Source organism: Chiroxiphia lanceolata, chromosome 26, assembly GCF_009829145.1.
Source record: "Chiroxiphia lanceolata isolate bChiLan1 chromosome 26, bChiLan1.pri, whole genome shotgun sequence".
NCBI classification, from domain to species: Eukaryota; Metazoa; Chordata; class Aves; order Passeriformes; family Pipridae; genus Chiroxiphia; species Chiroxiphia lanceolata.
In genome coordinates this window covers 269,416-284,636 of record NC_045662.1, presented here as the reverse complement: position 1 = coordinate 284,636, position 15,221 = coordinate 269,416, and the positions used below count along the sequence as shown (strand labels likewise).

General features: G+C 49.4%; 2 protein-coding genes and 1 long non-coding RNA gene across 6 annotated transcripts; 1 reads left to right on the top strand and 2 right to left on the bottom strand.

Moving 5' to 3' along the window:
* Window positions 1-536: 536 nt before the first annotated feature.
* Window positions 537-2,898, bottom strand: LOC116798596 (olfactory receptor 4D1-like). Its single transcript, XM_032711114.1, has one exon. The coding sequence runs from the start codon at window positions 2,774-2,776 to the stop codon at window positions 2,027-2,029; it is 750 nt and encodes a 249-aa protein (XP_032567005.1). The 5' UTR covers window positions 2,777-2,898; the 3' UTR covers window positions 537-2,026.
* A 4,848-nt stretch (window positions 2,899-7,746) lies between these two features.
* SDR39U1 (short chain dehydrogenase/reductase family 39U member 1) lies at window positions 7,747-12,383 on the bottom strand. 4 transcript variants are annotated; one of them, XM_032711109.1, is made up of 6 exons: window positions 12,308-12,383; window positions 11,557-11,663; window positions 11,140-11,222; window positions 10,434-10,555; window positions 9,219-9,362; window positions 7,747-8,996 (listed from the first exon to the last, which is right to left on the bottom strand). In XM_032711109.1, the coding sequence occupies exons 1-6, from the start codon at window positions 12,336-12,338 to the stop codon at window positions 8,581-8,583; spliced, it is 903 nt and encodes a 300-aa protein (XP_032567000.1). In that variant the 5' UTR covers window positions 12,339-12,383; the 3' UTR covers window positions 7,747-8,580. The 4 variants fall into 4 exon arrangements, with proteins under 4 accessions (XP_032567000.1, XP_032567001.1, XP_032567003.1 ...); XM_032711110.1 differs by having other exon boundaries at window positions 11,391-11,663; window positions 12,257-12,312; XM_032711112.1 differs by lacking the exons at window positions 10,434-10,555; window positions 11,557-11,663 and having other exon boundaries at window positions 12,308-12,367.
* LOC116798597 lies at window positions 12,330-13,293 on the top strand. The gene is made up of 2 exons (XR_004360912.1): window positions 12,330-12,553; window positions 12,953-13,293. It is a non-coding gene; the product is annotated as an uncharacterized LOC116798597 (long non-coding RNA).
* Window positions 13,294-15,221: the final 1,928 nt, after the last annotated feature.

Below are 15,221 nucleotides of genomic sequence, written 5' to 3'. Positions count from 1 at the left end.
TGTCTCTCACTCCCTTCCTTTGTTGACACAGGTGGCTTTCAGTTGCTTTTTGTTTTGCTAATCACAGTGTCCTGTTTACCAGCCAACTAACACGTACAAGGGCACTGTAACCTCGTTATCTCAGATCTTCTCACGGGCCTAGACAGGCCGTGTTCTATACTCTAACAGCTCATCCATAGCTTTAGCTATATCCATACGTCACTGTCTTGCTAGCCAGCCCTCTACATATCCCCTTTCTTAACTCTCCTACCTGTCCTCTGGCAAAAGAAAAGAAGTGCCTTACAAAGAGAGCATCTCCTTCTTTCAGAGGCCACAAGCATCCAGCCTCTCCCACCCTGAGTCTTACTCACTACTCAGTAAAGTGTGCCTTCCAGCTGCATGTCCATCAACGCTGTAAAGGACTTTGCTATCATCTCTGCTCTGTCCCTTCTTGCAATCCTTCCACCTGTCAACTCAGTGCCTTGACCACAGCTTGTTTCCCACACATGGTGCCACCATCCCTCTAAATCCAGCAAGAGGCACCTACACCCGGACAGCAGCATCCCCAATCTGGGATGGTGTCCATGATCAGATTTGATGTACTGGGGAAATTTCTTCACCCAGGGTTGGCTCCATGGTCCTTGAGAAGCATGATCCTTGAGGAGCACAGTTACCACCATTCTGAGCAGCCTCATGGTTTCTGGTGCAGAGTTTCTGTCCCTTTGCACTCCTGTCACACAACTGACCCTGAAAGCAGTCCTTCAGCACTCCTTCAGAAGTGAAAGACAACCAGTCAGTGTCTATGTCACCTAAGAGCTCCTCAGACAACAGACCAGAAGTATTGACATCCGGCTCCTTTGAAGGGGATTTGGTGGCACCTGCAGTGCACAGACCTTCGTTATCTCTGGCACCTACTACACAGGCCCTTCGTGGCCTTGTTAGCCTACCATATGAGGCATAAGGACACTTAGCTGTATCTGAGACCCAAAGGACTATGTTAATTCTGAGTTTGAGGTCATTTGTAGGTTGGGTGGCTTGGTGTTCAGCAGCACTTTCTGTGGCAGATCTGGGAACTTCTAAGTTTTCTCCTCCATACAACATCCTCCATGAGGTGATGTCAGATATTCCTGCAGACAGAATTTTCTCTTCTCTACATCCATCCTGCTCCCCCAGGTCTCTTCCTGGTTCCAGGTGGCCCAGTTTTGGGCCTGACATTTCCTCAAAAAAAAATTTTAGATCTTCTATCAGGATCTACAAATAAATTTTAATTTCTTAGTGATTCAGAAACACCATGGGAGGTCTGCCTCCTCACTTGTCACATTTGTCCTTCTTTAGCATTATGTTCAGAATGCCTGTTCCACGTAGAAGACTCTGGATTTGTAGGAGACCACGGTCATGTGAGGATTGCTGAGATGAAACTGGAGGATGGGGCACAGCAAAGAAGAGGGGAATGGTGTGGGGGCAGAACCTCCATCCCTGAAGCACCCTTGAGCAAGCCCTGGGACAATCTTATCCGTCAACCAGCTCCTTGTTGTCTAATGTGGGACCAGGACGCTTCCTTCCAGGACTGATCCTAAAATCTACACAGTCCATCCAAAGTGAGGATAAGAGAGGGAAAAGGTGTACAATGAACCTATATCTGACTCTACTATAAAGACCCTTTGTAACTATGTGACAAGCAGATATAAAAATCAAGTTTACCAAGCTAGTTTTCTGGTATGCTAACCTAGAGATGAAACTACACTAGATTGCTGAAGTGAGACATGCTGGAGTGGAATGCCCAGCTGTGATTTCCACCAGAGAGAACAAGGGCGAGGTTAGGGTCCCTCACATGGTCAGTACCCCGGGTGTGCCATGGTGATGTCTTTGCAGGTCATTTATTGCAGAAAACTCTTATTAGGCTCTAGAAATCACACCATACTGCACATTCCATGGAGGACAAGAAAACATGTGACTGACCTTCCTAAGCTGATGGGAGGTGAATGTTGCCTTCATCTCACACCTAGAAAGTTGTTCACTTACTGAAGGAGAGATGAACACAGTTTTCTCATGGAAGCACCAGACCTGATGTCTTTGGATCTGCTGTCTGGTCTGGTTTCTGTATTCCTCCTGAGAGAAATATTTTTCCCAGTGTTCTCCTCATGGCCTTTTTCATCTCAGTGTTTTTCAATGTGTGAGTCATTGGATTTACCATTGGAGTGACCACAGTATAAACAAGGGAGGCCACCTTGTCCCTAGGGAATTTCTTATAAGGTTGGGCATAGATGAAGATGTAGGGGATGAATATTAAGCTCACAACAGTTATCTCGGTTCCACAGGTAGACAGGGCTTTCCATTTCCCTTCTGTGGTGCATGTCCTTATCTTAAGCAAGATGTCATTGTAAGAAATTACAAAAAGAATAATAATAATCACTCTACTACTAAACACTATCTGTAGTTCAGTCATGAGAGTATCAGTGCAGGCCAGTTTGATGACTTGAGGGACATCACAGTAGAAATTGTCCAGTACATTTGGACCACAAAATAGCAGCTGGAGAAGAAAATCAATCTGTACAACAGAATGAAGAAATCCACTGAACCATACAGTTGCCACCAATCCTGTGCACATATTCCAGTTCATGATAGACAAGTAGCACAGTGGCACATAGATGGCCACATACTGATCAATTGTCATCCCCACAAGGAAAAAAGCCATTGCACCCGCAATGAAACAAAACCCTAACTGGGATCCAAATGATCCAGTACAATATGGGTTGCTAGGACAATATACCCATGAACAATGAAGGCAGATTAGCATACTACCAAGTATGAAAAAACACTATCCTGAAATATCATAACTAATGATAGGCCTTGTTTGGTCCTTTTGATTTGTCATACAAGAAATTCTTGACCTTAAAAAGGAAATAACTGCATTGAATGATAGTTACCCTAGCCAATATCCTTTCCCTCCCTGCTGCCCAAGTACTACCGATTTCAATTGTGAGGAGTGTGCATGTCTTTGTCCATGTTTCTGAGACCGTGTGTGTGTGTGCGCGTGTGTGTTTCAAACCAATACATGCTCCCTACAGGTAGGTAGGAGAAGAGTGCAAGTATGTGGTTGGAGTCTACATTATGGAATTTGGGAGCTACAGGCTTGCTTTGGATTTCAGCTTCAGATTTACAATTTTTTAAGCTGCGAGAGGGGATGTTTGGGTTTGACTAGGAAATCTATAGGAAGGGTAGTCACAACATGTTCCTACAATCTCAGAAAATTGTCCCAGTCAAGTCTCAACCATGGTTCAGTGGAAATAAAGAGGTACAAGGAAGGGAAATGACAACTTTTATTAGGAAAACAGCAATGTCTCACAATTTGTGAAAGAATGTGTAAGGTGGACTAACAACGCAAATGGTGCAGAACTATCAGTGGTTCCAAAAACTCCGAACTAAGCTGTCTTTGATACTGTGATGCAACTCAGCAGTCAGCCCAAAGCTAACTGCAAAGCAAGGCACCAGTGCAGATCACTCAGCTTGGCTGGAATGAGACCAAAACCCCAGGATCCATTCAGCCACAGACATCCCATGTCCCGGTGCCTGGAGAGATGCACCTATCATACACTGGACTTGCCTGTACAAACTGATACACTTACAGAGGTGCTACTGATTTTAAATGCCTCAGCATCTTCCTGCCTATTGCCTCTGATGAGGCCAGCGATCACAGCCCCTGCACACACACAACCAACCCCTTCAATGCCCAGAGGGGTCATCGCCCCCATGAGCACAGCCCATAGGGAGGCCCATTTGGGCTCCAGCAGATCAAGGAGGAGTGCAGCTTTTGCCAAAATTCCTGGCAGTAGGGCAGTATCAGGGGATGTGGAAGGAGCATGTCTGCTCATTTAGGGATATCTGGTCCAAGGAGCCATAAACAACATAGAGATAAACCAAACACATGATGGGGAGCCAGATGTGATAAAAACAAACCTGATCAGTCACCTGAAGGGGTAAGGCTGAGAACATTTATTTTTACAGTAGGGAAGGAAAGGGAGGGAAACAAAAGAGAGTTAGAAAACCTGACCTATTAACATTAACAAAGCCAATAACCAGAAAAAAATGGCACCATTCACACCAACTGATGAGCTCTCAAGAAGCTATAGGCAGCCAGGACTTTGCAACTAAGGATACAGACTTGAGTAGGCAGGATGTTGGATGTGTTAGTTGTTGAGGGAACGGGCAGGGGTAGTGAGCAGCCAAAAGGGGGTTAGACAGAAAAGGGTTGTGAGGTTGGGTGGATGTAAAACAGGGCCAGTCAGTGCTGGCTTATTCTATCTTTCCATAACTCTCTGAGCAACCTCACTGTCCCATGTGAGCACTGCAAGGGCTAAGTGCCAGCTACTGGGGGGCCGGCATGCATGGATTTGGGACCAATACTGAAGTCAGATGGGGGAGAGAGGGAGCAGGCACCACAGCCTGTGGTAGCAACTCTGGGAGCCAGTAGGAACTTGCTCTACAGCCACTGTGGCTGGAACACCATGTGCCCACAAGATCAGTTCCTGGGGGGACCAGCATGAGCGAGGGGAGCAAGGGGCTCCATGCCAGCAGCTAGATGGGACAGCAGCTCACAGCATGTGTGACTGATTCTGGGGAGGCAGCTGTCTGTATGTCCCACAAACCAGGGGGGGGTGTGTGTGTGTATTCATCAGCAAAAATGTGGACCAGCTGGCAAGTAGGAAACTCCAGGTCTGGGCAGGGTTATCAGGCAAGCAGGGGATCCATGCTGGTACCTGGAGGCACCTGAGAGTGCGATGTGCCTTCGGGACGAGCGTCTGAGTGCTGCATTGCAGAAACACTTTGCTGGCACTGAGCTCTACCAGGCTGGCTGTGCCAGTGTTGGGATAACACAAGGCCTGTTCTCAGGATCACAAAGTCTTGCAGACTGAGGACCAGGGCTACCTTAAGGTCATTAAAAATAGACAGTGGTCCAAAATCCAATCTAGATCTCTGCCTCCTGTCACCTGAACATGCATCTTTTCTGGCTCTACCACAGAGAAAGGGATATGGAGTGTGTGTGAATTTATCACGATGGAAAGTCTTAACTGTACTCAGCAGATGGTGCTTTCAGATCACACACTAGGATTCAGATGACAGAAGCTCAGAAAAGACCTGTGATGCGTGTTTAAGCCAAACACCATGCAGAGGTAACCTTTCAAAAATTCTGAGTTACACATCCAGATGGGGAGTTCAAGGCCTGGGAACTCTGCTTAGTGGCAGTTTTCTGTGGGATACAAACCCTCTTTCAGAAGAGCTGCAGACTGACTGTTCTTCTTCAGCCACCCTTGTTTTCATTTCCAATCACAACCCAAAGCTATTGCAATCATCAAGGTACATACTGGTACAGAAACAACCTAACTGGGCTGGCTAATCAGCTTGGCAGACAGAAGGATGCTGCAGGCCACAATATTTGGGGAAGATGACTGAAGCCTGAGGCCCTAAAAAGGCAGCTGGAGTAACTAGAGCAGCACTGCTGATTGTCCCACAAGGAACTGGGTCTGTATGCAGAGTGGGTCAGCCTGCTTTCATGGACAGGAAACTGAAGCACATGGGAAGAGGAAGGAATCTGCACCTAACTTACAGGCAGCACAGACACAGTCCAAGCAAACCACATTAGCTCAGACCACGTTGCTTTCATGGCTATTCCTGATGTCCCATTTCACCTGGCTGTGCTTACGCTGACTGCAAGGACTATCTCCAGTTACATCTAGACAGTCATATTCTAATTTTCCTGCCTGGAAAGCCAGCAGATTGCCATTCTCTTTCCGGTATGGACTGAGCAAAGAGGCAGGAAAGTGGACATCACCAAGAGTGATCCTTCAGCTACTATAACTACATTAACCTGACATAAACCAGAAATATGTGGACTGCTTTGTTCTGGATGGTTTCTTAGTTCAGAAACAAAGCAGGTCTTTTTATCCGCCTGAACTACCTTTTAATGGAATTTTCTAGCCTCAAATTACATAGCACTAGGAATATTTCCCCAGAAGCAGTGTTGTAACGAATTTAACTGCTCTGTGGATTTCACAGAGGGTTAAGGGAAGCATATAGATACATTTCCTTACAGTATGAGATGATGAAATTGCAATCTTCTCCATGAGATGTACTGCTTCCCAAGGCAGCCCAGGCAGCTTGGATATTCTCACTGCCCAGTCAGGGGGAACCCCCTGAACACAAGTACCACCTCATGGGATGAATAAAAGAAAACCACACTGGTCTGAGATAAGTACAATGAAGGCAATAGTTGAAAATGCTCCTTCAGACTAAAGCAGTGACTTGGGCTATCTAACACCAAGATGACCCAGTTTCTCCTCAGCACAAGCTTGGATGTAGTGGGCATTTAGCCAAGGCCTCAAGAGCAGTCCAGGGACCACAGTCCCATTGCCACCCTTTTCCCTAAAGGCTGGCAAAGTAGTGTTCTTCTTCATCCCTGCCACAGCATGAGGGGCATGCAACCCTGGCAGGATGTAACTCTTGGGACTAGACTCAGCTGGAGGCACTGACACATCAACTTGGTACCAGCCACAAGAAAAGAGATGGTAGAGTCTCCAAGCAATCCGTATTCAGCACACTTTGTACTCCCATGTGAGATACTGGGATCTGAATCTCACTGAATGACTGACATGGGTTGGAACCAACTCACTGTGAATATGTGTGTGTGCAAAGAAGAGTTGGGCCTAGACCTGCAGCTACATGGTAAGGCCTGCACATAAGGCCTGCTGAGAGCACATGGCAGAGCAGGAAGGCCTGCAGTCCATGCAAAGCACATGGCATCACTGAAGGCCTGTAGCCGGGCTGTCAGTCAAGGCAGACCTGCCTGGTAGCCCACCCACACCACACCCCTGTGGCCTGTGACTGGCTACATCACAACTCACTCTGGCCTGGAAAGCTCTAAAGGGTCAGTAACCGGATATCCTGCCTGGGAGGGAAAACTAAACTCTATAAATACATGAGACTCCATATGAGCCGCCACCTTCTCTCCTTTCCTGCAGCCTGAACTATGTGAACCATCAAATTTTGTCAGTAACCATTTTTCCTTTTCTCTCTCTCTCCTCTTTTCCTTCTCTCTTTCTTTACATTTCATCTGTTTTCTTCTTTTACTCTTTTCCTTCTCTCGTCGGTAACTTAACACCAATGAACTGTGTTTTACTAAAGCTGGTATATTGATTGTAGTGAGTGTTTTCTGTGGAATGGGTTTTTGTGCTGGATGTTTTAGTGAAATGCTTTTTTCTTGGTTGTATTTTACTCCTGTAAAACCTTTTTCCAAAATATCTTATTTTTCTCACTAAACGAAAAGAATTTCTCTTAGAGAAGAGTGTCTGACTCTTTCTCCAGACACTAATTTGAGGTTATAATGAACCAAAAGGGCTTTGAATAGTCTTAAATAAAAATGTAACCCCTCTGGGCATCTTATAGCTTAAAAACTGGAGTGTAACATCCCCTAAAGATGGATCTTCTCCCACAACCACTGTCCTAGTTAGAACAGCTGGGACCAGTTCATCACTGCGTGGGTGTAACCCAAACTGTGTATTCTACACCCTCCATGTCATTTCCCAGAAACTGTTAACAATAGACCATTTGCAGCAGCTGCCCAGAGCACACCTGATCCCTCAGGCTATAACCTGGGTGTTAAGAGGCCTGTGAGATAGGAGGATGCTCCTGTCCTCACACCCATTGTGGAACTCTCCGTCCTGAGGGAGGTACTGGGCATTCTGGCCTGAACCTGACGGTGTATAATCTTGGGGTCTTGGGACTTCTGGTACCACCCATGGGATCCAGAGAAGGACTAGAACCTCAACCGGACTGTGACCACCACTCTCAACCAGACTGCGACCATCACTCGCACCAACACGTTTTTCTCCTCTCCTTTTACTTTTGGACTCAGGGGATCACATGGAGCTCAGCATGGGAGTCAACAAACAACATTCTGTTCGTGCCCCAGGGTGCTGGGTTATACATCTGGGTTTTTGTGGGCTAAAACCAATTGTTCATCTGTGTAATTGTATTTATTGTATTATTTTTATTAAATTGTTATTCTGACTTACAATCTCTTTTGAGTTGGGTTCATTTCCCCTGACAGTTTACCTTTAAACCAGCACAACCACTGAGATTGAGAAAGGCAAAGCAGAACAGCGTAAGTAAGTTTCTATGTCATCATGAAGGAAAGATGGGGAAAAACTTCCAGTACCACGGAAGAATTACAACAGCTAATAACTACAACCAGTTTCCTGCTGCCACCCACTTCTCAGGGAAGAAGACATTACACCCCTGGCTACTTTGCCAGCAGTTCACATGCACATTGTGGAAAAAGAAAGATGTGCAATTCCACAGTCACAATCCTTTGAGGGGCTTGTGTCCTTCCCCAAATGCAATGCAGCTAACGCAGAGATTGCAGATGGCAGTAAGAGGGATGACTCAAACTGGGGGTGCACACAGGGAGACAGATGGGGAAAAGATTGCTCACTCTCTCTGGATGGGGATGGGGAAGTGTCAAGGGGCAGGGCTCCCCTCTTTCACCCAGGCGAGTGCATGTGAGCTCACAAAAACAGGGCCCGGCCCACGCCAGCCAAGGAGGCCTCAAGCCACAATCTCCTTCAGAGCTCCAGCCAGGTCAGGGAAGATGAAGCAGTAGCCACTCTCCAGGGTGCGTTTCGGCAGCACCCTCTGTCCCTCCAGCAGCATGACAGCCCGCTCTGCCCCAAAGACAGCCCGCACAGCCCAGGCAGGCACTGGCAGCAGGGCTGGGCGCCCCAGGGCTGCAGCAAACTCCCGAGCAAAGGTGCCGTTGGAGGTGGCAGAGGAGGACGGGGCAACACCGTTGAGGACACCTTGCAGGCACTCAGTCTCCAGGGCATGACACACGATCCCAGCCAGGTCCCGAATATGGATCCATGGGAAGGGCTGGAGCCCAGAGCCCAAGGGTCCTCCAAGTCCCAGACGGAAAGGCCAAAGCATTTGAGAGATTGCACCACCACCTCGACCCAGCACTACACCTGTGGGGAGAAGAGAGTGAAACCAGGTCCCCTGCCCAAAAGGGTAAAAGCCTCCTTCATGCCCAGACCTACAAGCAAGAGACACTCCTTAGAGGGCTGGATTGGAACAGGACCCCAGCAAGAAGAGACAGAAGAACTGATAGCCTTTTCCCACCTCTTCACACTTCTGCACCAGAACCAATGCAGTCACCCTTAACAGGCCCCTCAGGGACCTGATCTCACCTGATCTCACCACAACTCCACGAGCTGGGCTCCCAGGGATGAGAGCTGCAGCCTCCCAGGAGCTCACCAGGCGTGAGAAGAAGTCAAAATTCCCTCCAGGACTGTCTTCAGTATACTCAGCTGTGGGACTGGGACAGTAATAGCCTGAAGGGTAACAGCAGAAATGGGGTCAGGGTTGAATGATGAGACCAACCCCCCCTTCCCCAATGGACCATCTTCCCCGCCTTCAGAAGCCCAGAACTTCTATGAGAAAAAGCTGAAACAATTGGGATTGTTCAGCTTGGAAAAGAAACAGCTTCGAGGTGACCTACTTGTGGCCTTCCAGTGCCTGAAGGGAGCCGACAAGAAAGCTGAAGAGAGACTATTGACAGTGACTGAGAAAAGGACAAATGGCTTCAAACAGAGCAGGTTTAGATTGGATACTAGGAAGAAATTCTTCCGTGAGAGTGGGAAGGCACTAGTGCAGGTTGCCCACAGAAACTGTTGCTGCCCCATCCCTGGAAGCATTCAAGACCAGGTTGGACGGGGCTTGGAGCAACCAGGTCTAATGGAAAGTGTCTCTGCCTATGGCAGAGGGGTAGAACTGGATGGTCTTTAAGGTCCCTTCCAGTCCAAACCATTCTGGGATTCTACGATTCTGTGAACTCCATCACTCCCCCAGGGACATCCCCATATGAACAGCACAGGGCAATGCTGATGAGTTTTTCAACTACCGATGTGCTCTATGAGTACAGTGGGATACACTAATACTGAGACTGAGCCGGCAGCCCCAAAAACCAAGTAGGCCTGCAGGCAACACACTGAACTGGCTGCACAGAATGGCACCTGCACTAAAATTGGGCATTACAGAAGATAAACTACATCAGCTTTCAAGACTATAGCAAGCAAAAATGCAAAGCTGGAGATATGCAGAGGGATTCAGCTGAGGTGCTACAATTTGTCTAAACAAATTGGTTCTACAGGATGTCTAAAGGCTTTCCCAGGAAAACACAGAAAAGGTGCTGTCCTAATGACACCAAGAGAAAGCGTACGGACCCAGATTCCTCTTCAGCAGTACCAAAAAGCTGATCAAGGTTTGCCTAAACACAGTGACATTGATGGCAATAAAGCTGACACTTCAGGGCAAGATGTGTTCCCCTGGAAGCGTGTTTCTGTCTGGAGGTAAAACCTCTCCAGGTCAGCATGAGTCATATCTTGGCCGGGCCCAACCAATACCTACGCCAGTGACGAGGACCCAAGCACGGGGTGGCTGTTCAGCATCAACAATGGCTTTGGCCAAGGTCTTTGTGGTCTCAACCCGGCTGCTGATGACTTCCCTGCAGAAGGCATCACCCCATCTGGTAAAGGGAGAGCCACAGATTATATTCCTCACAAGGACAACCTAGGAAACAACAGCACCAAGCGGGGACCCGGCAGACACCTGCTCACAAGCACAGCAGGAGTCATGGGAACTCCCCCCACCCCAGAGCAGCGGGAGGACATGTGACCTTACAACCTAAATGCAGGGGAACTTTGGGAGATGGTTGCTCTTCACTTCCCTCAAAACATTGTGAGTTTTGGACTGCCTTAGGACAAAGGCAGCAGAGCAGCTGGACAACAGAGATGGTGTTCCTCATAGAAGTCAAACTTTGGTTCTGATTTTGCATTATTAAATGTAGGCATCCAATGTCCTTTTGGAAAAGTAGAACTAATTTTTCTGACTTTCAGCTGTAGATTCAGAAGGGAACCTTTCTTCCAAAGGTCTCTCGGGACCTAACAGGCCCACAGAAGAGTTTTGGATACTTGAGGACACAGATGTCAACAGTTAGTTAACCCAAGAGCTTCCTGGACATGTTGTTTCCTCCCTTTCCACATTCCCTGACAAGCACAGGACTGTCTTGCCTTCACCTTGTCCCAACAGCACTATGGGAGATCAAGTTACCTGCGGAAAGGGTTGAGCACATTTTCGCCAGCCAAGTTGACCACGGCATCGCACAGGGGCAGTCCAGTGCGGGACAACTCTTCCTAGGCAGGAGTAACAGAGACATCACATATCAAGCCTCCCCTCTGCTCAAGCCTTCCCAACAACCAAGCAGGGCAGGCTCCTAAGAACTCCAGCCAGTTCCTTTCTGACACTGCCTGGAGCACAAGCATGAATGGAGAAGGTTTTGCTCCTTGGAACTACAGCAGTACCCATTCCAATGACTGTGACCCATGGAGCACCCAGGAGCCCAAAAGTACATCCATAGGAGTCAGATTCCCTGCGGCAGATTCCCTCTATGCCATGGTAGGCCAGGGCCAGCGGGCTTGTTCCTCGGCCCTGCCACGGCCCCCTCCTGTGACCGCTCTCATCTCGCACCCAGCTGATCCGATCCTTGCCCCCCTGTCGAGACACGTGGGTCACTTGGTGCCCGCGGCTCCGCAGCAGCTGGGTCAGGGCTCTGCCCACGAAGCCAGTCCCTCCACCTGGGGAGAGACAGATAGGCCGTCACCCAGGATCTGGACCCCGGCTGCGGGGGCATCACTGCGGGCCCAGGGCGCCCCCCGCCGGGCCCCGCACCATGGGCGGGGAGGGGGCTGGTTCCCCTTCAAAACTGCGTCGCGATCACAGGGCTGCCCAAGCTCACTGACCCCGCACGCTCACGGTGTCCCCGCACGCTCACGGTGTCCCCGCACGCTCACGGTGTCCCCGCACGCTCACGGTCTCCCGGCACGCTCACGGTCTCCCGGCACGCTCACGGTCTCCCGGCACGCTCACGGTCTCCCCGCACGCTCACGGTCTCCCCGCACGCTCAAGGTCTCCTCGCACGCTCACGGTGTCCCCCCACGCTCACTGACCCCGCACACTCTCACTGTCCCCCCGCACGCTCACTGTCCCCCGCACGCTCACTGACCCCCCGCACGCTCACTGACCCCCCGCACGCTCACTGACCCCCCGCACGCTCACTGACCCCGCACGCTCACTGACCCCGCACGCTCACGATGACCCCGCACGCTCACGATGACCCCGCACGCTCACGATGTCCCCGCACACTCTCACTGTCCCCCCGCACACTCACAGTGTCCCCCTTCCCTCACTGTCCACCCTCAGCAAGGCCCCCCCCACTCACCCACCACCACCCGCATGGCTGAGCCGCGCATGCGCCTGGCAGCGCCGACGGCGCACGCGCCCTCCCTCCCCCCGCAGACGGCACCCCCCGGCGGAAGGGAGGGGCACTAAAAGGGCCAGCGCCGCAGGGGGCGGGGCCGCTCCCCGGGAACGCGGTGGAAAATCCGCGTGGAGCGGAGCGGGAGACCCGAGGGAACGGAAAAGAGCCGAGGGGCTGCGCAGCCAAGCGGGAGCACCCCGGCAGCAGGTACAACGCTGAGCTGGACAGGAGCGGGGAGACGGTAACCCGAGGAGTTCGTCAGGGCAATGAATTAGTTCGTAAAAAGAGCTGAAATAAATGCCTAGAGAAGCTGTGGCTGCCCCATCCCTGGAAGTGTCCAAGGCCAGGTTGGACGGGGCTTGGAGCAACATGGTCTAGTGGAAAGTGTCACTGCCCATAGTAGGGGAGTTGGGCAGGATGACCTTTAAAGGTCCCTTTCAACCCAAACCCATCTGGGATTCTATGATTCTGTCATCCTATTAACTGATTATTAATATTGCTAATCAAAAATGAAGAATTGTGCAGTTGGGAATGAGGCAGGGGCTGTTCTCATTGATGCTGAGCCTCCCTCACCTCTGACACCTTCCTTCCTGCATGCCTCTTCAGGGTCATGGGAAAAGAAATTTCTTCAAGGTTGTAATTCTGCCACTGCACTTGAAATGTCTCTTCTGAGATGTGATAAAACACACATTGGAGACCCAACTTCCCACCTGCAGGCAGCTGGGGCAGCCTTTGCTTTCTGACACACAGAAGCCTGTTTTGTCATCTGCTGTTATCCATGTCCTGTGAAGAGCAGAGGGTGACGCCAGCCTGTAAGCAAGATCTCTATGCATTGGTGGCTGTTCTGAAATAGTAAGAAGTGCTGGAGATATTTCTACCTATCTATCTGCAGCTCAGTCCACCTAATCATCCGTCCTTGCCTGTGAACACAGCCATAGTCATTGCTCCACCTCTCTGTCCATCTGTCTTCCTTCCCCCATAGCCCATTCTGTCATAGTCACAGAATCATTAAGGTTGGAAAAGACCTCCAAGATCATCAAGTTTGACCAAATACCACCATGTCAGCTAAATCATTGCACTAAGTGTCATGTCACTCTTTTCTTTGAACATTTCCAGGGATGGTGACTCCACCACTTCCCTGGGCAGCCCTCAGCTGTCCTTATCCCTCTCACCACCAGCTGTATAAAAGTCGCAGGTCCTGTGGTAAGAAGAAACTGGGTTTCTAGGAGGAACCAGCTGGAAATCTGAGACTAGGAGTTATTTGGACAGGAAAAGGCATCTCTGTGGTTCACAGGATGAAAGGTGGAGATGAACACCTGGCTTCTTGTGTGGCATGTACTGGCAGGTGGGTGGGTGAGCAGGAGATACTCTCCATATGCAATGTGGTCTGCCCAGCGTCTGTCACAATGGTGGTGTTAGCTAGAGGTGCTTGCAGGCTGTATGCACATTCTCCTTCTAACTCCCCCATAAAGTACAGATGACTGTACCTGAGTGCAGCCTAGTAGGTCCTACAATGTAAACTGTCAAAAAAAGACAGTTTTAAGGGAACTTTGGATATGTCTCAAACTTGTATTTTCCCTCCACATACTTTTATCTCATGGTGTTTCACTGCATAGAACTTCCTAGAAAGACAAAATCCAGCATGCCATTTCTCACTTCCTCCTCACAACTGCACTATGTCCATCTAACAAGAAACATACCACAAGTCAGTCCCAACCTGTAACAGAGCCCCAGCACCAGCACCTGATGAAGCCCCACACTTCTGCTTCTGTCAAGGGACAAAGCCTGCCCAAAATTGCTGCTCAGACATGTGAGAATCATAGTATCAGAGAATGGTTTGGGTTTGGATTGGAAGTGACCTTCAGAGCCCTGAAGTTCCAGAGAGTGACCTTGTTCAAATCCCTTACCATGGGCAGGGACATCTTTCACTAGACCAGGTCGCTCAAAGCCCCATCCAACCTAGCCTTAAACCTTTCCAGTGATGGGGCATCTACAACTTCTCTGGGCAACCTGTGCTAGTGTCTTACCACACTCTTCATAAAAAATTTCTTCCTTACATATTATCTAAATCTACCTTCTTTCAATTCGAAACTGTACAGTCACCACAGGCTCTGTTAAAAGGTCTTTCTGTCTTACTCGCAAATCCTCCTTATTGAAAGGCTGCAATAAGGTCTTCCCAGAACTTTCTCTTTTCCAGACTGAACAAGCCCAGCTCTATCAGACTGTCCCCAGAGCAGAGGTGCTCCAGCCCTCTGAGCACCTTTGTGGGCTCCTCTGGACTTGCTCCAACAGATCTGTGTCTTTCTCGTTCTGGAGGCCCCAGAACCTGATGCAGCACACCATGGGGGGTCTCAAGAGCATAGTAGAGGGGGAGCATCACCTCCCTTGACTTGCTGGCTGCACTTCTTTTGACGCAACCCAGGATATGACTGACTTTCTAGGCTCTAAGTACACGTTGCCAGCTCAATTTTTCATCCTCCACTATCCCCAAGTGTTTCTCTGCAAGGCTGCTCTCAATCCATTCATCCCCTGTATTGATATTGGAGATTGTCCCAAGACAAGTGGAGGACTTTGCGCTTGGCGTTGCTGAACTTTGTATGCCCAGCCCCTGCTCACCAGATGATTCTCTTTTAGTGCTGGAGGGACAAACCAAGCACAGATCCATGCTACAGGATGGGGTTACCTGAAAGCTCTGGACTGCCCCTGACATGCTGCAGTGGTCTCAGTGAGCAGAAAAGAAACAAGAAAGCACAAATGAACTCTTCACAATTTCCCACTTCTATGGCATACTTAAAGAGGGAGACCAGACTGTGGTAATAACCAGGGTAATGATGGCTTTGGATTTGACAAAACTCTCCTCAGTTGACCTGAGCTG